The sequence below is a fragment of the Cibotium barometz genome, chromosome 11 (genome assembly GCF_041138505.1).
Source record: "Cibotium barometz isolate CiBa-2024 chromosome 11, ASM4113850v1, whole genome shotgun sequence".
NCBI lineage: Eukaryota > Viridiplantae > Streptophyta > Polypodiopsida > Cyatheales > Cibotiaceae > Cibotium > Cibotium barometz.
The window spans coordinates 33,955,688-33,977,592 of record NC_141056.1 but is presented as its reverse complement, the minus strand read 5'-3'; the positions used below and the strand labels follow the sequence as shown (position 1 = coordinate 33,977,592).

The following is a 21,905-nucleotide window of genomic DNA, read 5'->3' as shown; positions in this document are numbered from 1 at the left end:
TTTAATAGCTATCAAAACATGCTAGCTCTTTTAGCTATCTTTAAATCTCTAAAGTCAAGTTTTTAATTTGAAATTTTTAAAGTAATTCTAAACTTCCCATTACTTCATTATTCAATTTTTATCTTAATAGTGAATGCTAGATTTTAGTGTTGAAAATTTGAGTTTATGCTTGCTTATTATAGTCTGCTAAACATTATAGAGAAAAAATTAAACTATTTCACTCTGTAAAATTTTAAGTTTAAAATGTATACATAGAGTATATGCAAACTTTAAAAAAATATAATATTTTTTTGTTTATAAATGAATTTTTGCTATGTACTTGATTTGCAAAATACATGAAAATTTAATAAAAGAAAAAAATACTATGTTAGGTGAGTATTTAGTTATTTTTTAAAAATAAGTGTATTCACTAGATAGTTTTCTAGGTTAGGAAAAGTGCAAACTTGAGAAAATGAAAACAATAGAGAAAAAGTGTATTCACTAGATAATTTTCTAGGTTAGGGATAGTGTATACCTTAGGAAATGTATCACTACATAGAAAAGAAGTGCCAATATTGGGCACATTTCTTACGTAGGAAAAATTATGGAATTTTCACTACATATGAAAAATTTCTTATATTGAAAAGATTTTCTAAAATTGCGCTCCTTAGGCAAGCTATCTAGAAAGTGTTCCATTTTCTCTAGTTTGAACAAAAGCTCCCTTGGAAACATCCTCGACACCAGCAAGTCCAGGATTGCGAGAGGTGGCGGTCTCGTAGAGCCTGCGCGATAGAACTCTCGCTGGCTATTAATCGGTTATGCATCTCGTCCTCTGAGAAAACATGTGAGGCGGTACTGTTCAGATAAACAGATTTCGACACTTAACAACTGCAGCAACCTTCGCTAATTGCCTGTTCTACACACACTCAGCTGCATGGTCATGCCATCCAGTCCTTGGCGATGTCTGCTCTTAGCTTCTTGTGGGAACGGCCCGAGAGAGCCTACCTTTGGGGCTAGAGAAATGGATGCTCCCACTGTCACGCGCACGAACACCGCCAGCACCTCCACAATCTGTAAGCATGGCTGCAAAAAGTCTAGATTGGCTTCTGAACAGGCACGCAGGCAACTACAGAGAAGAAGATGGGAGAGAGAATTAAAGATGGTACTAGCTTTTAGAACAATTGCGCGCACACAGGCAGAGAGAGAAGATGGTATTAGCTTCTGAAAAAGCACGGTAGTAACGCACCGAGATTATGTTAAATTTGGACTAATATGGTGGCTCGTGGCTCCATTCTACCCGTGTAATATATCAACAAAGCACATCCAATCCATTTAAAATACATTTGAACCGGCTCACTTTGTCTTATTCACACATGTAGGGGTGAGATAACTCTCAAAAATGCCCCCTAGAGGTGGCTTGGTCTCACCCCTACATCACAAATGTAGGCGACCGAAACCTATCATGTTCCTGTCCCATCGCATGTAGAAATTAGCTATGTTATAAGTTAACATGGACTCACTACTCTCGATCATTGCACTCTTAGAATCTATGAAATATGGCCTCTCTTCTTTTTCCTTCTCCTTCCTCTTACATCTCCATGTTTTATTGTGCCTTGATCTCTCTTTCCAACCTGTCAACCCTTCCTTGCTAATTCTCTTTTTCTTTTCATAATCTTCTAGCTTAATGTCTAAACCAACCAACTTCTACAAAATTTGGTTCTCTTCTCATTCACCTTGTACAAACTAATGAAAAAAAACTAGAAAAATCAGTTGAAATTATGTTGGATCAACCATGTCCTTAATCCCACCTGTAACATACCCTAACTAAGTACAACTTAGTCTATGCTCTAATCATTGATTAGCTAGCTAATGTTTCAAAGAAGACCTTATTTATCAATGTCTATGCAACACTATATCACAAATCTATCATTACAAAGTTGACACTACAAAGCACTATCATGAAACATATATTAAGAAAATAGGTTTGCCCAAATTCTTGCCAACAAAACCAAGAACTTCAAGAAAATTTAGATCTATTGATTACTACGGGTAGCATCCTAAAACACCAACTTAGGTGTAGGTTTTGTGTATGATGATTTTCGCATTTTAATGAATCACAAAAGCTACCTTGTGCACATCACAAAGATTTTTAACTTCAATCCTCACATGAAAGTCAAATTCCATATCTAGACCACCAAACATTCAAAAAACTAATCTTCAGGCCTATGTATGGCCTCCAAAAGGGTAGGGGTTAGGGATGATGTTGCTATTAGTGAGAAAGCCTATACATTCAAGGCCTACAATAAAACAACCTCAAACAAACACACAGAGATAGGTAGCCCTTATTATAGAGAGGCATACATACGTGCCAAAACATGTATGTGAACTTGAGAGTTTCTGGGAGATTTATTGGAGCAGATGTTGCATGGATATTAGGACACAGCAATGCTCGTATCATGCTTCCATAGTTAGTCACCATTCTATAGACACTTTCAAAACTAAGTTCAATTAGTCAATTATTCAAGTTCTTTTCTCATTGTACATGCTATACATACTTCGGATGAATCGCCTTGGTTTCATTTGGTGTATCACCTGATAGACATACTCTTGATATATCACTTTGACCTCACTTGATGTACCACCCTGGTTTCATGGAGCCACCTTGGTTTCACAATTGGTCACTAGTAGGTAGCCACTTTAAAAACTAAGTTCGATTAGTCAATTATTCGATTTCTGTACACGCTTGACATACTTTTGACACCTTGGTTTCATTTGATTTATGACCTGATAGACATACTCTTAATATATATCTTTGATTTCATTTGATGTACCACCTTGGTTACATGGTACAAATGCTTCACTTGTTGCTATATGATCAAATAGTTCGATTTCTGTTATGCATTCAATTTATTTCAAAGCATTCAGTAAGAGTACCGATTGTGTTTACATCTTTCCCCCACGCTTATTACTAATGGAGAAACCCATCTTTGTACACAAAAAGGCCCCGCGTAGAGAAAATCTTCAGTGTGAGCCATACAATTCTCATGATAAAGACTAGAAAAGATTACTTAAGGGGTTACCAGCACACGTTTCTATGGATTTATCTCATAGAGCATGCAAAAAATGATGATGATGTATGTAAAGAGATGGTGACAGGCATGTCAATTCATAATGCAAGCCTACATAACATCACCAACATTTAAGCCATTTTTTAAGAGCAAGCATGCAGTTATCACAGCAAGGATGAATAAAGCAACATTCATGTGAACAGCATTGCACGCAATCAGTAGAGCCTCTATAGTTCAGCACTGGTGTGGTGTAAAGGTCAATTTTCTTTCTTGTCTCTTGCAATAACATGCTATTGTAAATATGGTAAATTTCTAAACCCCTTAAATACAGCAGGTTGCCATGGAAACACTACTCGTTGTAGGAAGCACCAATACTTAGTAAGAATTATATTAAGGGGCTATGGCCATGGTAGATGGCTAGCATATGGTGGCATGCAAAGACAAGCAAGCTAAGACGGCCTTCACATCTCAAAGAAAGCAACATTACATAAGGCTAATTTTCTATCAAACACAGAGTAAGTCCGAGGTAACTCGTGTATGACACGATAACCTGCGAAGTAATATGCAGGCAAAGACAGCCTTTGCATTTCATTCAAGGAAATATTAGTTTAGATTATTTTCATGTGCAGAGAAATGCACAAAGATCGCACATTAAGTAACTGAACCAAGCTAATGCACAGCCTATGAAACAAGCTTTATGAGGTCAGATAACACAGACAGCAATAAAAATTAGATTACCAAGGCAAAGCTGAGACACCATTTTCATTTTATTAATAGGATCTTACAACGTAAGATACGGTATGCTTGATTATTATTATATGAAATCTTACAAAGTAAGATAATAAATCTTTAAAAAAACACATTCCTGAGACCTAAATGGCATACTGACAATTCAGGATGTACTTGGATGTGCAATAACTTCTCTATATGCAGAAAGATAGGGGCTTTTACAGATAACTCAAGTGGTTGGAGTGGGACAAGCGAGATTCCGTGCCCGTGAGGAACAGGCAGATAAAAATCTCCCCTTTTAACAGGCCAGGGTTATGTCTGTAAAGCCCCTTATATATCTTTCTTCCAACCTGTGGGTACCTTCCGAAGGGACCATTGAATCATTTATTGTCAAAACTCTTATCATCTTATTAGCATGGCATATTTATTGCAGACAAGCAGTGCCAATGAGAAGGTTGATTTGTGGAAGAGCCTTGCATTACCAGCAGCTTGCCTTCCTCTGTCATCAATTACAAGTACTTAGTTGACAGGCTTTATAAGAAGCCTAATGAGTAATGCATTAGCTTTGGTCTCGAGTTCTTACCTTCCACTTCTGCTCTTTGAAGTGTTCAAGGTAGTTGTACAAGTCTGTCTGCTTTTCCAGTACAGCTCGTAATGTCTTCAACATCGCATAAACCACAATCAGTTTGTGAGTGACAAAAGCATTACTTTTTCTATTGCAAGCTATAAAAACTACTGTTTTTTACAGGATAAAATCCCACCTTCCGTGTCTCTGCCAATTCTGTCTCCAGTGATATTATACGATCCAAAGATGCGTCTACAAGGGCCTCTTTTGGAGCATGAGGCTCCTGAATCTTGCTCAGTAAAGTTATCTTTTCTTCTAATCTGTCTAGCCTCCTACGGACCCCTGGAGAGGTGTCAACATACACTGATGGATAGAACGCATACTGAGGCTCTACATTCAGTGGCATGTCCTTGTAATGAACTGGTTTAAGGTAAGGATTATCTTCCTTGATAGCTGTATGTTTGTTGCCGTTACTTCTGCAAAAAAGATGACGAACACCTGATACAATGCTGAAGACAAATGCCACGATGAGTGCTACCAGGCCATAAAATATCTTCCCTAAAGGCAGCAACATGGCAGATACCCCAATTTTTCCTGCAAAATAAGGCTTGTGTTAAAAAACACACTTGTGGCCAAAAATATACTACATAGAGAAAACCCATGACTAACCATAAAGAGAGAGAGAGAGAGAGAGAGGAGAGAGAGAGAGAGAGAGAGAGAACCTTTAATGGGGCTAGATTTCTTGACTACCACCTTGCCTCCCCACCCACTATCAATGGCCTTATCAACTACAGGAATAGACTCCCCTCCCGATAAGTCTGGGGAGCTATCAGACATGACCCTGTTGGTGTTTGCTCTCCCCTGTCAAACAGCAATGGCAAATCATTCGATAAGCTATCCTCCACTATGTTTACGTGTCAAACAGCCTAACTAGGCTGCCAAAAGTTTTCACTCATCATCGCACCACAGCATGCCCAGACACACTTGTTCAAGGGGTACACTTTTTCTTTTAATTCCTATTAAAAAGAAGCCTGCACACTAACAGAATTCAAAAGGCTTCTAAAGTAAGCTCCCTTTGGCCAAAACAACCACAGCAATAATCTTTTAAAAAGCATTTAAATATTTACAAAACCACCTTGATACCTCTTCACGAACTGGTGTCAACGTTGGATGATGATAAACAATACTGCCTTGAGGTGAGAGGACATCATCCACATCTGATCCAGACTCAGCCGTCGATAAGTCTGACTCTTTACACTGATTATAAATTGCGAAGAGAAAAAATTGAAAATTATTAGTGCCCAACCAAACAAATTAGAAAATTCAGAACACCTTGTGAACATGCAGCATTCCTTTCTGAAGAGCACCTAGGCATGTAGGACATGAGACTGGGTGTGTAAGACAAGAGTGTGCATACACATACACATACACACAATGCAACAAAGAGCTTTGAAAGTGTATTGACCTTTCTAATGTCTGCCTTGCAAGTAGAATGCTCATTGCCAGCCGATATTGTGACTATCTGCCTGGCATTCTTCACTTCACCATCCATAACTGCCTGCAATTGATAGTACTGTCAGTCCAAAATACAAGTCCACATCATCAATGAAAGGTCAATCAGTAGAGACCCTGTTATGAAACATCTTAAGGTTCCTTGCAACTGCACCAAGATTGATAGCATAACCACCTTTCCTCTTGTCCAAGGAGACCCAAACAAGAAACATTGACACTGAAGCACCAACAGGTCCTAGGGTCAGGTAATGGCTGCAGCTATAGGGGCTGAAACTCCATATCATGGAGAGAGAGAGAAAGAGAGAGAGGATATGCTAGAGAGAGAATGTTTACACACTCATAAATGAACAAGGTGAACATACACACATTTAGCCCTTTTAGAGGTTGTACACACGGACACACACAGATACACAAATACGGTTATACAATCACACCATGGACACACACGAACCTCCAAATATCCCAACATACACGTGTAACACTTCAAACCATGATGTTTACGTGCTGATATTTACTTATTAAACGGAAATAAAACGGCTATTAATCAAATCAGCAGTATTAAAAGACCCCTAGCAGAGATCAGCACTTCAAATTGTGATACTTACCTGCATGATAACTGGATCGTTCCAAGGACCCTTGTCAGAACACAAGCATCCGCCTTCATTAGCACAAGCACAGTCTCCTCCAAGGAAATCCGGCAACTGACTGTAAAATCAAAACCACAAAGCTAGTGACTGCATCTTATTTTTACCTTTAAGGAGAAGAAAACAGATAAATTCCTAGGCCTAAAATATAAAGCAAAAAGTGAATACTAACCTTGCGTCGATCACCTCCAAAAGCTTGCTTTGAAACTTATTTCCCAACACCTATGAAAGACAGCATGTTTTGAATAAAGTGAAGCTGCACAAAATTTTCCAGGGAAAAAGGGAGTTTTTTTTGCCGGAGAGGGTGAGTGGGAGAGAGAGAGAGAGAGAGAGAGAGAGAGAGAGAGAGAGAGAGAGAGAGAGAGAGAAAGATGAAATATGTCTTTTGATAGCCATACCCAAGCCAACACACCATATATGATCCATATAACAGCAGTGAAGTGCAGGGAATGGACTTGAACCAAAAATCTCTTGACCACGAGCTTGAATTGTTAAACACCTACGGCATCACTCCACACACACGAGCACGCATGTGCACACACACACACACACACACACACACACACACAGAGGGTGCAACTATGTTTACACTTATTTTTGCTGTGGTCTTTGGATCTAAAAACCCTTTTATTGAATTCCACAGAAGCCTGAATCCCGGCCCAGCATTTATGATAAACATTCGATGCAAGGTCTGTGAAAACAAAATGGCCACATATAAGCACAAGAATTTAAGACGATAGTACTCTCAGTCATCAACTTCAAAACATGTAACCTACCTACCTCAGGATAATTGTCCGCATCAATTTTGTGGATTTGTAGTAAAAGCTCTCGTGCAGTTTTGCTCACGTTCTTAAGGCCCTGCAGCACATGTCAAGTACAACTGATCCAACATCAAATAATGGACAAACTTTTTACGTACTTGAGGAAGCTACGACATCCACAAACTTAAAAGAAAAGTCTACTGAAGTAAGTGACTGGCTAAATGATAACCATGACTATACATGAAAGGATAATTCCTTACAACATGCTTGAACATGTGACACAGCTACGATTATGCAAGGCACAGCCGGGCATCAGATAGCAGCCGAGAGGTAGAGTCAAACAGCGCAGGTGACACATGGCAGTGATGACATGGCATCGATGACGTCGGTGTTAGAAGTCATCTCCTGTCTAGTTTTATACACCAGGGCCTTTGTTGTGGGTGTGCCCGCCCTTATGAGGTGTTTTCCCATTTTTCCCCACTCTCCGTATTTTTCCCCATTTTTTCCCATTTTTCTGAGGCTTGGGAGGGCTGCCAGATGATGCCGGGAGCACCCCAGTGCTGGCTGACTGGATCTTCATCAGTCGTGGGCTCCAGGGCTGCTGGCCGACTGCCTTTTACCAGTCGTGGGCATCAGATAGCTGGCCGACTGCATTTATGCAGTCGTGGACCTCTTTCTTCAGTCGTGGACACTTTTAGTGCTGGCCGACTGCCCTTCCAGGGAGGTATATATAGGTCCTCAGCCCCCATGCCTTATTTGTATCATTCCTCGGGATCTTCTTGTGTATATAGAGCAGAGTTACACGCCTACATCTGTCTCTCTCTTGTGCTGTTTTTCTGCCTGCGTTTTTGCTCTTGTGTTCCCAGATTTGGTCATCATCTCCGCTGCGTATTCTGACATGGTATCAGAGCCTAGGCTCTAGATAGGTCTTGGGATTTGTGTGAGCAAGAGGGGGACTGTTTCGTGGCTGATTGGTGGACTGTTTTGGACTGTTCGGGAAGAGGAGAAGCAAGAGGAAGGCGGGCTGATTTGCTGGACAGCCACTTGCAGGTATCAGTTCTTCTTTGTTCCCACCCACCCACCCTTTTCAGAGTACATCCCCGCTATGGCAGATCTGTTTGAGATGGCCGAGAGACATGTGAAGATCCCGACACACCCCACGTTCCCGGTGGACCGTCAGTTGGACGGGAGCAACTACGGCATATGGAAGGTGATGATGGAATCTGTTCTAGAGTCGTACGACCTCGCCGATTTCGTCCTTGTTGGTGTTCCACGACCGGAAGTAGAGGAAGGGGAGTTACCATCAACCCGAAAGGACCGGGAGGCCCAGACGCAGATGCGGGATCGCGTCAACGCCAGGGTCCGTTCGTTTATTTTCCTCAACTGCACACCACAGGTAATCAATCATGTAAAGCACATGACGCTGGCCAGAGGTATATGGCAGCATTTGGCCTCACTTTACAACAGGGTATCGCCCATGAAGAGGATTTCCTTGGAAGTACAGATGCGGGTTATGAGCCCTGCAAAGTCGTCGACGATGCGGGAGCATATTAACAAGCTGCAGGCTCTTCAGCAGGAAGTTCTTCAGGCTGGGAAGGAGATATCGTCAGAGGACATGGCCATCACGTTGCTGTCACACTTGCCCTCTTCGTACTCAGCATTTTACTCCTCTTTGATTACCAGTGGCAGGCTCAGCACCATCACGTGGGAGGAGCTTGTGCCCATGGTCCTGGACCAGGAGGAACGATTCACGAACCCTCCTCAGGGTGGAGGTTCGGAGGCCTTTACTGGCCAACGGTCGAAAGGCCGTAATTCGAGCAAAGGGAAGGCTTCATCGGAGAAGTCTTCTGAGAAGAAGTCCGACGCTGACCGCGAGAAGCTGAAGGCAGAGAGGACCTGTAATGATTGTGGCGAGAAAGGCCACTACTGGAGGCAGTGTCCCAAGCGGAAGACCGAGAAGGGTGAAGACTCCTCAGCAATCACGAAGACTCCGGCTTTTGTGCACCTGGAGGTGATGGACACCGATGTTTCATTTTCTTCAGCCAGGGAGGAGATTGAAGGACTCTCCGCAACGGATACTCGGGAGTGGATTCTCGATAGTGGTGCTTCCAGGCACATGACTCCTTCCCGTTCCGGTTTATAGGATCTCTGCAGGTGTTCTGGTCAGATTCTTACTGGGTATACGTCCACTATCCCAGTTCACGAATGGAGATAGTTCCCGATGGCAAAGGGGGGAAGCATTCCTCCCAGGTGTTGTATGTTCCGGCACTTGGTTTTCATCTGTTGTCAGTGCATCAGGTTTGCAAGACTGGCGTACGGGTGGAGTTTGATGAGCATTTTGTTGCTCTCCGGGACAAAGCAACAGGCCAAGTGGTTTGGGAAGGTGGAGTGGAGAATGGAGTCTACAGGCTTTCAGCACTCTCTCTCCCAGGTCCTCGAGATTGTGATGAGTGGCAGTGTGGTAATAGCTACTCAGGTGTGGATATGCTGCAGGAGCGGGCTTTCCGAGACCAGGTGGTGGATAGCTTGCCAGTAGATGGCAGCAGTTGGCAGGAACCTTCCAGTACTGATGTTGGTAGTTCTTGTGTTCATGAGTCAGAGGAAGCTGAGCAGGTCACTTATGCTCTGATGTCTCGTAGTGTTCGGGACATAGAACTTCCAGTAGTTGAGGATGTTCTTTCCACGGGGACCTTTCGGAAAGCCAAGCAGGTGACAGGTGATTACTTGCAAAAGGAGGTGGTTTCTCCAGGCTTTGTGGTTCCGGATTCAGAGGGGGTGGTTGACAGGTTTCAGAAGGCCTTGCGTGGTCTTCAGAAGGTTTCCAGGACTTGCTTGTGCACCGTAACAGGTGTTGATCCTTGTGAGCAGAGTGATGTCTCTGACTCAGAAGCTGTATGGTTCATTGATCTGGTTGACGGACACCGGATTGGACGGGAGCTTCCTGATGAGGCAGTTGAGCTCTTGGTTGCAGATGTCTCTTTGTGAGGCAGGATTGTGTTTCCTGTGGTTTCTGCGGCATGCGAAGGATCATGGACTCTTGTACACAGGAGGGGGATTGTTGGATGGAGTCCGACTCCACGGTTGGAGTGACTCGGTTTGGGGAGGAGATCCGGACACGAGGAGATCTACTTATGTCCCAGGAGCAGTTTTACGGAGCAGGAGGAGGTTACATTGCAGGTTTGGGCTTCCACTGGAGGAACCCTTGGTCATCCAGAGGCACTTTGTTCGTGAACAGATTGTTGCTGATGACATCTTGCTGGAGTTCTGTTCGACGGAGGACAGTACGGTGGACCTCTTCACGAAGTCGCTCTCAGGATTTGCTCAGGCGGCACCCCAGCTCCCAGTGGTTGGTCACACAGCCAGGAGCTGAGAGGGGGTGTTAGAAGTCATCTCCTATCTAGTTTTATACACCAGGGCCTTTGTTGTGGGTGTGCCCGCCCTTATGAGGTGTTTTCCCATTTTTCCCCACTCTCCGTATTTTTCCCCTATTTTTTTCCATTTTTCTGAGGCTTGGGAGGGCTGCCAGATGATGCCGGGAGCACCCCAGTGCTGGCCGACTGGATCTTCATCAGTCGTGGGCTTCAGGGCTGCTGGCCGACTGCCTTTTACCAGTCGTGGGCATCAGATAGCTGGCCGACTGCATTTATGCAGTCGTGGACCTCTTTCTTCAGTCGTGGACACTTTTAGTGCTGGCCGACTGCCCTTCCAGGGAGGTATATATAGGTCCTCAGCCCCCATGCCTTATTTGTATCATTCCTCGGGATCTTCTTGTGTATATAGAGCAGAGTTACACGCCTACATCTGTCTCTCTCTTGTGCTGTTTTTCTGCCTGCGTTTTTGCTCGTGTTCCCAGATTTGGTCATCATCTCCGCTGCGTATTCTGACAGTCGGAGTCTGAATACAAGTGTGGCCGACAGCAATAATACTACACTCCTACCTAGAACTTCGCCTATAGAGAAACGCTTTGGGAAGTCTAAAACCGAGGAAAGCAGATGAATATGACGATTCGGCTACCAATCACAGGGCTGTTATTTGACGTCTTCATTCTCAACCACATCTTGTACTTGAATTTCAATTGTATTACTTCTTTCGTGTACATGATACAAAGCAGTAGTCTAGGACTCTTGAGTGTGCTGAATGTGTGATTCCGCCGCACTCTTCTTTTTCTCTCCACAAAACATGTGACCAATAAATTATTAGGTGAACACATGAATGGAATGAGTCGATAATACCAATGAACGATAATACCAATGAACCTGAACCTACAGATCCTGTGATTGAAGATTCACATAGAGTGGATGAACTTCAAGCGATACTTAAAGCCCGGCAGAATGTGTTCAATAAGGGGCAGGCGCTAAAAGATAGACAGCTTTAGAGAAGGTATCTCATGAAGTTCCAAAATTATCTACTACCGATGCCTGGAGGGTAGACGCAGACTATTTCAAGGAATATGCAACATTTCTTGAAACTTATAAAGGCTTTTCACTTGAGGATAATTGTTTCAAAGCGAGGTGGGCCAACTCGATATGCACAATGAAGACCACGGTAGTGTCGGAATGCCCAGCGGAAAATGAGACAACTGCTGTGAGAAACAAAACGCAGAAGTGTAGAGAGAGAAAGAAGCTGTATAAACTCTGCTGTATACACCAAGATCCAATACAAAAAAGAGTGCGGGTATTTATACCATCCTATGGTACTGGTCGGCCAGCCCAAAAACAGCCGGCAGGCTGACTACATGTCCACGAGTGGGTAAAAATTAGTTGGCCAGCATATACATAGTCTGTTGGCAGTCATCTCCTGTCTGTACATTATATCACATCAGGGCCATTGTTGTGGGTGTGCCCGCCCGTGTAGGTAGTTCTCGATTTTTCCTCATTTGTCCATTTTCCCTGTTTTCTGGCTGTAGGGGAGTGTTGTCAGCTGTTGTATTGCTGGCCGACCTGGTATGCCCTGTTTTTTTTTTGCTGGCCGACTCCAGTGCTCAGTGCTGGCTGACTTGCACTATGCTGGCCGACTGGAGCTTTTCCCGATCATGGGCATATTGGCTGCTGTCGGCCTGTTTTGGGCTGGCCGACCAGCAGCCTAGGGCCATATATATAGATGGCCTTGCCCCCACACCTTTTGTATCATGTGTACTGGATCTATTGTACATAGCAGAGTTTATATAGCTTCTCTATCTCTCTTCTGCGTTTGCTCTTCCACACTCAGTTCTGCGTTTTCAGGCTGGTGGTTCTCTCTTGCGTTTGCACATCTTCATCGTGGAGTCTTGCTGCGTGTGCTCTCAGTTGTTTGTCTCATATCTGCTGCGTATTCCGACATGATAATTGCGGGACTATTTCTTGAAGACTTTGGAGCTTGTGGGAGATTTGAAGAGCTTGCGGGCCTGCTAGTTTTTTGGTGCTGATTGGAGATCTCTTGGGCTGTTCGGGACTTGGAGATTGGGTAGAAGGCGGCCATCACCGTTGGACAACCACCTTGCATATTAGTTGCAGCCTCTTTGTCATGTGCACAGTGTGTATCTATCGTGTGCTACACACACACAAGACTAGCTTCGAAGTTTGGGGAAGCTTGGAGCTAGGCAGATTGACGAGCTGAGTTAGGGATAAACTAACGGGCAGGCACCCAAGTATGGACGGACGGGCGCCCAAGTGTGGACGCCCGATGACTGGCCAAGAGCCTATAAAAGGGTAGCCAAGGTTAGTTATGGGGATATAGAGAGTCTCGCGAGTTTGTGAGAGCTCTATGGTCTTGGAGCCTGGATCTAGTGCAGACGTGCACCTACTTTATGCAACCGAGGCCGGCAGCAATCTCGAGGCCCGTGAGGGTAGCTTCATGCGGTATGGGACGTCGCGAGGAGGAGATTGGTCGGTACGTCAACCTAGTTAGCTCAGCTCATGGCTCGGTGGGGACAGCCAAGACTGTGGGCTCGCCCACGGCTGTCATGGTTGGGCGGTGAGTCACGCCTGCACCCCCTTGTTTGTTTGTTTGTTTGCAGGTTTCGAGTCTCGTACCATGAACGATCACGAGGAGATCCTTGGATTTGGCAGTGGTATCAGAGCATGCCTCGTGAACGAGCAAGTCGGTAGGTAGAGAAGAGGAGGTCGAAGAAAGGTATGTGATCAAAAAGCTTGCTGTTTTTCTGTGCATACTGTTGTTTTCAGATTCAGTATGTGTTTTTTTTCATCAAAGAAACCCATGTTGATGGAGATGATAGTCTAAGTAGGGTCGATTGGCTTTGCAAGAAGTAGGTAAAGATTCATTTGTGCAGTCGCATGAAACATTGAGAGAAAACAGAAAAAAAGACCTGCGTAGCCAGGCGGTCAGGCCTGCGAAGGCAGGCGCCCAAGCCAGGCCAAGCGAGGCAGGCGCCTAGGCCCACGCCGCCTTATGGCCAGGCCTACGCGAGGCTAGCGCAGACAGCACCGGCAGTTCAGGTGGCGAAAGCTTCAGCATGGTGACGTCTGCAGACAGGCAGCCGGCGGCGCTAATCCGGGAGGGATGGAGAAAAAAAAACGCAAAAGCATTCGATGCTTTTGATATTTTTTTTTAGTTTAAATTTTTTTCTAAAGTTTAAAAACCCCCTAAACCCCCTCCAAGGTTAAAGGTGTTTTATTTTTTTTTAAAGAAAATAGAATATATATATCCATATATATATATATATATATATATAGAGAGAGAGAGAGAGAGAGAGAGAGAGAGAGAGAGAGAGAGAAACACACAAAAGCAAAAGCTCAAGTAGCTTTTGGGGCTAGCTATATAAACCCCTTAAGTGGGCTTCTTGCCACACATCTCTCAAGTTTTCAAGCTCTCAAGCTCTCAAGTTCCCTTGCACTTTCATTGTGCAAAGATCAAATTTTCTCTCCGCTTGTCCTCTTCACGATGTCGACCCAAGAATCGGAGTTGCAGCCCCTTCTTGAAAGCGAAGGCTTGCCAGCTACGGAAGATACCGATGCCGATCTTTTTGACGATTGTGTCAAAATCAGATTTCCAAGAGTTCAAAGTAGCTCTCGAAGCTTCTTCGTCGGAACGTCAGGCACAAATCGCAGCCCAGATGCAAGCTTTGCAGAGGTACATCCCTATGGTTGAGTTTGCCTTTGATACTACTAAGCATATGGTTCTGGCAATAGCTAGAATATGTTTGGTAGGAGCTAGGTTAAAGCTCAGATTCCCTCCAACTTCTACTACCATGGACGTGGCAGATCACGGGTAGTCTTGCCAAGGGCCCTGTGGGCAAGCATTGGTGGTATGGGATGCTAGGGCTGACTAGCATGGACTCGTGGGAGTGGAACCTTAGCCCCTAGCTCGGGGGAGGTTTGTGGACACGAACCTCTAGCTGGGTGGTGAGCTTGCCTGCACCCCTTTTATTTGGTTTCTCTAAGCTTGTTTGTCTTGTGTATTAGGTGATCCTTGGGAGAAGTCCCTCACAAGTAGTACAAGGTGTGTTAGCTCCAATGGTGCGCTAGTGGTTCAATCCCCAAAGCTTGGTGGCAAGACAGATCAAGTGGTACGATTCTCTCAGATCTATGCCATCTGCAGGCAGGCGGCAGGACCAAGTGGTAGATTCCCAAATCCTCCCGATCAAGTGGTACAATTCCCGGGTCCAAGGTGCCATGTGGCAATCGGCCAATAGTATTCAGGCCATGGGCAATCCTCAAAACACACCAACAGCATGTTAACAGGCCGACCAGCACTAACAAGTGCATTGGATAATCAACATTCTCATCTGCATATTCAGTCGCACTAGTCTGTAGGAGATAATACTTCAGCAGAGCAACAGGCTGGGAATTGTGACCAACGTTTTCAGTCATCTTTTGTACTTGAAATTCAGTTGTAACACATTTTCTTGTACATATACAAGTTTAGGGCTATTGTGTGTGCTGCTAAGTGTTTGAATTCCGCTGCTCTCTTCTCTCTCTATTCTCAAAACCCTTGCACATAGGCACAAGAGCTCTACAGGCAACATTAAGCATCTAGAGTCATTTTGAGTGCATTCTCCGAGCTCATTTCAGTAAAGGATGAGGTGAGTTCAACAGTGAGTGTCAGCTAGGTTTTTGGGAAGCAGGAGTCCCATGTCCCAGGTAATAGTGTGCAGTTTTCCACGTGTGGAACTGGAGCAAAGGAGACTGATGTTTGCTTTGCTCCAAATTATACCAAGCATCATTCTTATGTAATGCAATCATTTCACTATCCATAGCATGCTACTATTCCTTCTTGGTAATACAAATAAACCAAGAAGGGGAGACAACCCATCATTGAGCCCCTAGTGTGGACTCCAAGCACTTGCTCACAGCATTCATGCATGGGCACCTTTTGCATTTGTCTATTTTTGCATTGCGGTGTTAACTAAAAGAATAATTAGATCTTCAGGTTCCACACCCCATTACATCAGCTACCAAAATAGCTGTGCAGATAGATAGAAAGACACACACACACACTCTCTTCCGAAAGTCCATATAGAGCCACAAGAAGGGGGGGCAACCCATCATTGGGCCCCTAGTGTGGACTCCAAGCACTTGCTCACAGCATTCATACATGGGCACCATCTTTTGCATTTGTCTATTTTTGCATTGTGTTGTTAACTACGAGAATAATTAGGTCTCTGGGTTCCACACCCGATTACATCAGCTACCAAAATAGCTGTGCAGATAGATGGAAAGAAAGAAACATTCTCTCTCTCTCTCTCTCTCTCTCTCTCTCTCTCTCTCTCTCTTGAAGGTCCATGTAGAGCCGCAAAAAAAGACCTAGGGAATCAATGCAAGGTAGGCCACTAGAGACTTCTTCATTAGTGTCGATGAAAACTGAACAAAACAAAACATTAATCCTCAGCTCATCTTGAAATGCGCGTGCTGCATACATCAAATAAAAGCTGAAACTTAAGAGCCCATCAGATTTTTTTACTCCTAAAAACTCCTTATGAGAGCTGTTCATTGCCCAATGCCTTCCTAGCAGCTCAAACCTTTTTCTTTTTAAGCTATAAGTATGCACCCCTCTTAAGCTTGACTTCCTTCAGTTGCTTAAATTTACTAATAAGTCTTTCCCTTGAAACGTTCTAGAACTGACTGCTGCTGACTCTAGTTGCATGAATGTCAGGTAGTGGTGGTAACCTTTTGGTTCACTTGCAGAGCCTAGTCTCTTGGTCCAACCTTGTGCACACGCAAGGGCCAATGTCCAGTATCTTTCAAGCCTGACCACGTTTCATTGCCTAAAATTTTCACATTCCCTGCAGCCTCTTTTGGACTAACCCGTGCCTCTTTTTCCTTCAGCTTGGTCCACAAAAACCTCCAACTTGGCTTGAATCTTCTTAAAGCATAAGTTCCCACGGGTATGGTAGACCCATCACAAGTGGGTGAGCTGAGTAGCATGGTGTGGCAGCTGTTAACATAAATATCTGCTGAAGCAGTTGCTTGTAGCTTATTGCTCTGCTGACACCTAGCTTGGTTACAAAAGAGTTGAATTACTCAATTTTCTACACTAGGAATTACAGTCCCTAAGGTAGAAAGCTGACGCTCTCCCAATGGGGACACTGGGGAACAACATTGAAAATAGCATGGCAGCTCTTCTGGAATCAGGACTTAAGAAATGGGCCAAAAAGCATGCATATGTGCACTTTCTAAAAATTGAGGTACTCTAAAAGCCTGATCGTCACTTCTGCTAAAGGCCACAGGTTAGACACGAGAAAAAGCCAAGTGAATAATGTGTAGTTCACACAACTTTTGAAACATTGAGGATGCTCACCACCATGTGTTTACATATGTGGAGCTCAAACAGACATCAACAGTAGGTTTCACAAAAAAAGGGACAGGCATCTCTAGAATGGGCAACATGGGATAAAACTCCCAAGCAGAGAAGTGAACACGTTTTGAGACGTGAAATTTTCTACTACCTTGAACCCACGGTGGTAACAAACTAGTTGACAAGAATGGTGTTCTGAATATGCCACAGAATGAGGAAGATAAAGCATCATGACTTGAATAGAGGGCAATGGGCCTTACCAAACCAGCGACGTCAAGAATTGTTGTAGTGGAGTCTATGTGTTTTTTGGTTGCAACTGAGCAAGCCAGAAACTTCTTATTCAAGGACCTCTCAAACTCCAAGACATGATACTTTAAGTATCTCTCCACGGTTGTAACCTGCATCAATTTGTTTGGTTCCACCTTCCCAAGTCTTTCAATGTAAACAGGCCTCCCCTCTTTGTCCACCCCATGAGAACCATGGGGATAATATTTCCTCACTTCATCAAGCTCTGAATAGTCAAAATCCTGTTTTAAGAAATAAAACACAGTTACTAGGCTTGAAAAAAAAAAAGTTGCTAAGTAGGTCTGAGCTTGCATGCTTGCAAGCGTGCGTGAGTGCTTTGTGTGCGTGCACCCACCCACCCCTGTGTGCATGTGTGCTGTGTACCACACAAAAGAATCCTACCTCCTCAATTGTATCAGCACCAAATTCTTTTCTCCATTGAAGCATATCAGCCCACATGTTCTTTGTTTTTTCAGTGTCAAATTTGCGTGCTTTCAAGAACCTGTGACCAGAAGCCAGACTGTCAAGACATGGAAGAAACCAAATGGTCAATAAAAAGCAAAGAGGACAGAAACAGTAAGAAGCATTTTCTTGCATGTGTTGATCCTGGAATCAGATCACGGTAACGGGTTAAATATAGCCCAGAACATTGCTGAGTGATTGCAATCAGTATCATTGGGATAGATTGCTGACACACAGTCATCAAGAAGACAAAGGGCCCATTTACACAAGGGTGTTTGCAATGTCCAAAATACAAAATTCACCTCAGAAGAATGTGGTAGTCATCATGTCTTGCTGGAAGAAGGTTCTCTGCAATGAGCACCTGCCGAAATTCTTCAACCGCTATCTGCTCCTGCTCGTCCCTTATGTCTTTGATTGCAAGCAAGCTGCCACTCTTTCTTCGCCTCCGTTTCAATGAGTTCCTTAACTTTTTTGAATTGATCATCGCCATTGCCTTAAGTGCTCCCATCTTGGTTTTACCCCTCCTCTCATCATCAGTATCCCGCTCCCCATCAGATTTTCTTTCCCTCCCTTCATGCGCCATAGCAGACCTGCACATGGGGGGGGAAACCTGTGATTAGGAATGGTCATGAGCTTCAGATAATACAGATAGTCCCCAATTCACCATCAGTCATTACACGTCTTTCTTGTGGTGCACTTGATCTCTAAATTCTAAACAAAAAAAAAAATAGATGGAATTAAATTTTTTTAACACACGAGTGTAATCCATTGCATGCTGAGTTAAACCATAGTGACAAGCCGCCATTAAGGACTTAGACACTCAACCAGTATATTAAGTTAGGGAGTGCACTTAGAGTAGACTATTGCACTCTAGCAGATTTCTGACTATATTAATCCTCGTAATAAAGACACGGAGAGTAGGCAGGAAGATGGATGGAAACGATCAGTTATAACCATAGTTGCTCCATTGAGAATTCCATCAATCAATGTACCTTGTAACAAAATTGATCCGTGATCAAAAAAGTTGATTAACAAAATCAAGTATTACTTAGTGCACACATGTATGTTAAGCCAATTTGGCAAAAGAGGGATACAAGGACTTGTAGAACTAAAATGATTATTAAAAGGATCTAAAAGATCTACCTTCTGCTGGTTATGGTCTTGAATCCCTAGATTCCATATCACTCATGTGTCATACTACAAGGGAAACTCTGACACATATTATGGGTGTGAGCCATAGTTGCATGAAACGGCAACGGCTGGCCTTTGGAAACAGCAACAGCTCACAACTAGTGGATGCATGATACATAATATAAAAAATAATGAGAAAATTAATAACTTGGGAAAAGTTTGACGAGTACACCATCATAATTTGAAATAAATAGTGAGCAAAATTGGTAGAAAAGCACTAGATGAGACAAATCAATGGGTAATATTTTGATTGCAGATTAGGAAACGGAGAAATGGAAATGGGAACGACGACTCTCAAGAAACAACGTTTCCGCGTGATTAGACTAGGAAACAACCGTTTCTTGTTACTATGGTGTAGGCCTTTCGTAACCAAATTTGATAAAGGGGCAAAGACCCAAGTGACTAAAAATTAAGTATGCACACGTGCAGGTTACATGCATGCACCCCTAGGAAGGGTATCCAAGTCCCTGAGAGGCACTGGCATATGAGAATGATGGGCTGGGTGGCAGGTACCCTGTGACTGTGCCATGTGTGGGTAAAACATTTTAGGTCCTAGTGTCAATTCAATGCATCAAATTCTTGTGAATGCTTCCACCAGAAGGACCTGACATTCCAAAAGGTTTATTTGTGGGATCATATACCTAGATGAATCCACGAACATGCCCAAATTCACCTTTTAGGAACGTGCATGTTATATACTCATGGTAGGCAACCCACAAGACTATATAACTATCAACTCCATTATGCATAGTATGGACTAGATACTACGACATCCCCACTAACGTCATCAATGCCCAATAGTGGGTGTAGAACTCTATATCAAGATATGCTCTCACACACGCACTCCACACACACACACACACACAAATAAGAGCATATATTCACACAGCCCTTCGTACTGAGTTTCTGTCAAACCTCCAGAGATGCAGGGCAGACTCAGCCATAATGAAGCCTAGCACTAAGGGAAGTAGCATGCCTTTCTAGGCACATACACACGCATGAATGTGTGTTAAACTGCACTGGCAACTCAAGTAGGAGCAACGAACAGGTAACAAGCTACCTATCAGTCAATGAGTGCAGATTGAGGTGGGCCACTTTCTACTGAACCTCATCACCGTGGCTGTTCTTACCGGGTCAGCAACCAACCCCAAATACCAAGCACCATCATTGTAGGGAGGGCGGCACAATCAAGAAGCATGATTGACCAACTGAACAACGCAAATAACCCTCTCTCAATAATAGGGAGAAGTAACACCAAGCATGACTCCCTGCATAGAACAACGACATGATGTGGACGGCTCAGGCCACATAAAATTCTGGAATGTGCAAACCTCAAATCCATTGCCTTCCAGAATGACAAAAGGCAGCTTTTGACCTACAGCTTATTGATGTAGAAATAGGATTATGCGAAACATCAACAAGAAAATAATGTATCTATCCATAACATAAAAAGGCATCAAAGGGCTTCCGGCATCCTTTGATTTGCTGACATCAAAGGGCAAAATTTCATGCTCATCCATGAATGACTGCCTAAAGTGCTTCATCTTATCAATCTAGCGTTTTACTAACATATCTCACCAGGGAACGATGTGGAGCTTGAGTGGGGAAACTGCAAAGGTGACCCCCTGGAAGGTAATGCTCTGATGAATATAGTGTGTTTGGATGCGCCTCTTTGCTGAAAAGCCTGCAGGAGGCTATTTCTGGAAAGGTGAGAAAAATGCAAAAAAAAAAATGCATGTGAATGGCACTGGGCAGAAAGAAGGAGAAGAAACTGATATGGATGTCAGAGAAGGTTAGGCTTTAAGAAAAGTCGAGGGAAGAGGGACAAGATATGGAATGACAGAGGGGATGATGTGAGATGCGTCGGCGCACAGCAAGGCAACAGGCAAGAACATGTAATCCTAAAAATGGCTCGACTGCCACTGCCTTCTTCTGAAGAACCGCCGGAAACCCTAACCCTGAAAAAATGACTGCTTTTTTAAAGCCCTACCGCTAGCTTTTTCTCCTAGCCCTAACCCTAAAAGCCTGTCTGCATTTTCTTGCTGTTCTCTCACAGCCTGTCAGAGGTTCTAATTGATTTAAAGAAATCAGATCACTGCGCCCCCCACCTTCGATATTTACAACAAAGGCCCTGGACTAAGCCGGCCGGCATGCTAATCCCATCGTAGGTTTTCAATACTAAACCAGACAGGTTAATCTGGGATTAACAGCAGTCCTAAAAGGAGATAGGCTAATCTGGGATTAACAGCAGAGGAAACCCTATATTGAGACAGGTTAAGCTTGTGATAAACTGCAAAGGAGACCCCGATTAACTGCAAAAAAACTCCTAATGATTCTGTGTAATCCGAAGAAAGGCCAACCTGGTTTTGCTTTCTGCGATCAGACGGTCTAATCAAGATGACACAACAAAGGAAGAAGCTTTACGAATCGCCCGCGACCACAGGGAACCCTTATTATTAACTGTGCACCTCTTAGATAACCCTGTACAATTTTACTATTGTAATGCAGAGAACGAGCAGAAAACAAACAAGAGAAACGAAAAAGAAAAAGAGACAAAGAGAGAGAGAGAGTTTTGCTGCTGCACGTTGGGATGGGACGTCGTGCAATTCGTTTCACACAGTTTTAATATCTGGCCACGGGCCCTCACGCACGAAGCCGGCACACCTAGTTGACCTGTCCTACGTTGATCCGCTCCAGCAAAAGAAAGAAAAGTCCTACCAATAAGGCACCAAAACGTTTCTTCAAGGCTATTAAGTAATTACTTTCCTAGATTTTTGTGTTTTATAAGGTTTTAGGACCTCAATTTTGTGACATTCTAATGCTTGTAAATCTTCCCAAAAATAGTTACTCCAGATTTTATCCACCTCTTCATAACGCATGTCTGTTTGTAGTCCTTCGAACTGCATGCATGCCCTCTATAGCTCTCTGGAGTCCGACCTTGTCTCTCTGTACAGCTAGGGTTTGCTCTTTCTCCTAA

The 21,905-nt window shown here is 43.6% G+C and overlaps 1 protein-coding gene across 4 annotated transcripts; it reads right to left on the bottom strand.

Moving 5' to 3' along the window:
* Positions 1–3,812: 3,812 nt before the first annotated feature.
* Positions 3,813–21,494, bottom strand: LOC147634092 (phosphatidylinositol/phosphatidylcholine transfer protein SFH6-like). 4 transcript variants are annotated; one of them, XM_086805199.1, is made up of 14 exons: positions 21,289–21,494; positions 18,040–18,347; positions 17,678–17,777; positions 17,251–17,517; positions 7,278–7,355; positions 7,087–7,188; positions 6,670–6,719; positions 6,459–6,558; positions 5,807–5,899; positions 5,485–5,598; positions 5,064–5,202; positions 4,538–4,935; positions 4,360–4,434; positions 3,813–4,275 (listed from the first exon to the last, which is right to left on the bottom strand). In XM_086805199.1, exons 2-14 carry the CDS (start codon positions 18,333–18,335, stop codon positions 4,255–4,257), a joined length of 1,833 nt encoding a protein of 610 aa, XP_086661325.1. In that variant the 5' UTR covers positions 18,336–18,347; positions 21,289–21,494; the 3' UTR covers positions 3,813–4,254. The 4 variants fall into 4 exon arrangements, with proteins under 4 accessions (XP_086661325.1, XP_086661322.1, XP_086661321.1 ...); XM_086805196.1 differs by having other exon boundaries at positions 18,040–18,327; positions 21,289–21,482; XM_086805195.1 differs by lacking the exon at positions 21,289–21,494 and adding an exon at positions 20,507–20,759.
* Between the last annotated feature and the right edge of the window lie 411 nt (positions 21,495–21,905).

What these genes read in the sequence shown, in the direction of transcription:
- LOC147634092 (XM_086805195.1), bottom strand. Translation starts at nt 20,665, where the DNA reads ATGCATTTTTTTTTTTGCATTTTTCTCACCTTTCCAGAAATAGCCTCC. An exon ending in GACTACCACATTCTTCTGAG is followed by an intron (nt 17,778 to 18,039) that starts GTGAATTTTGTA and finishes TTCTGGTCACAG; the next exon opens with GTTCTTGAAAGCACGCAAAT. An exon ending in TTGGAGGTGATCGACGCAAG is followed by an intron (nt 6,559 to 6,669) that starts GTTAGTATTCAC and finishes TTGATTTTACAG; the next exon opens with TCAGTTGCCGGATTTCCTTG.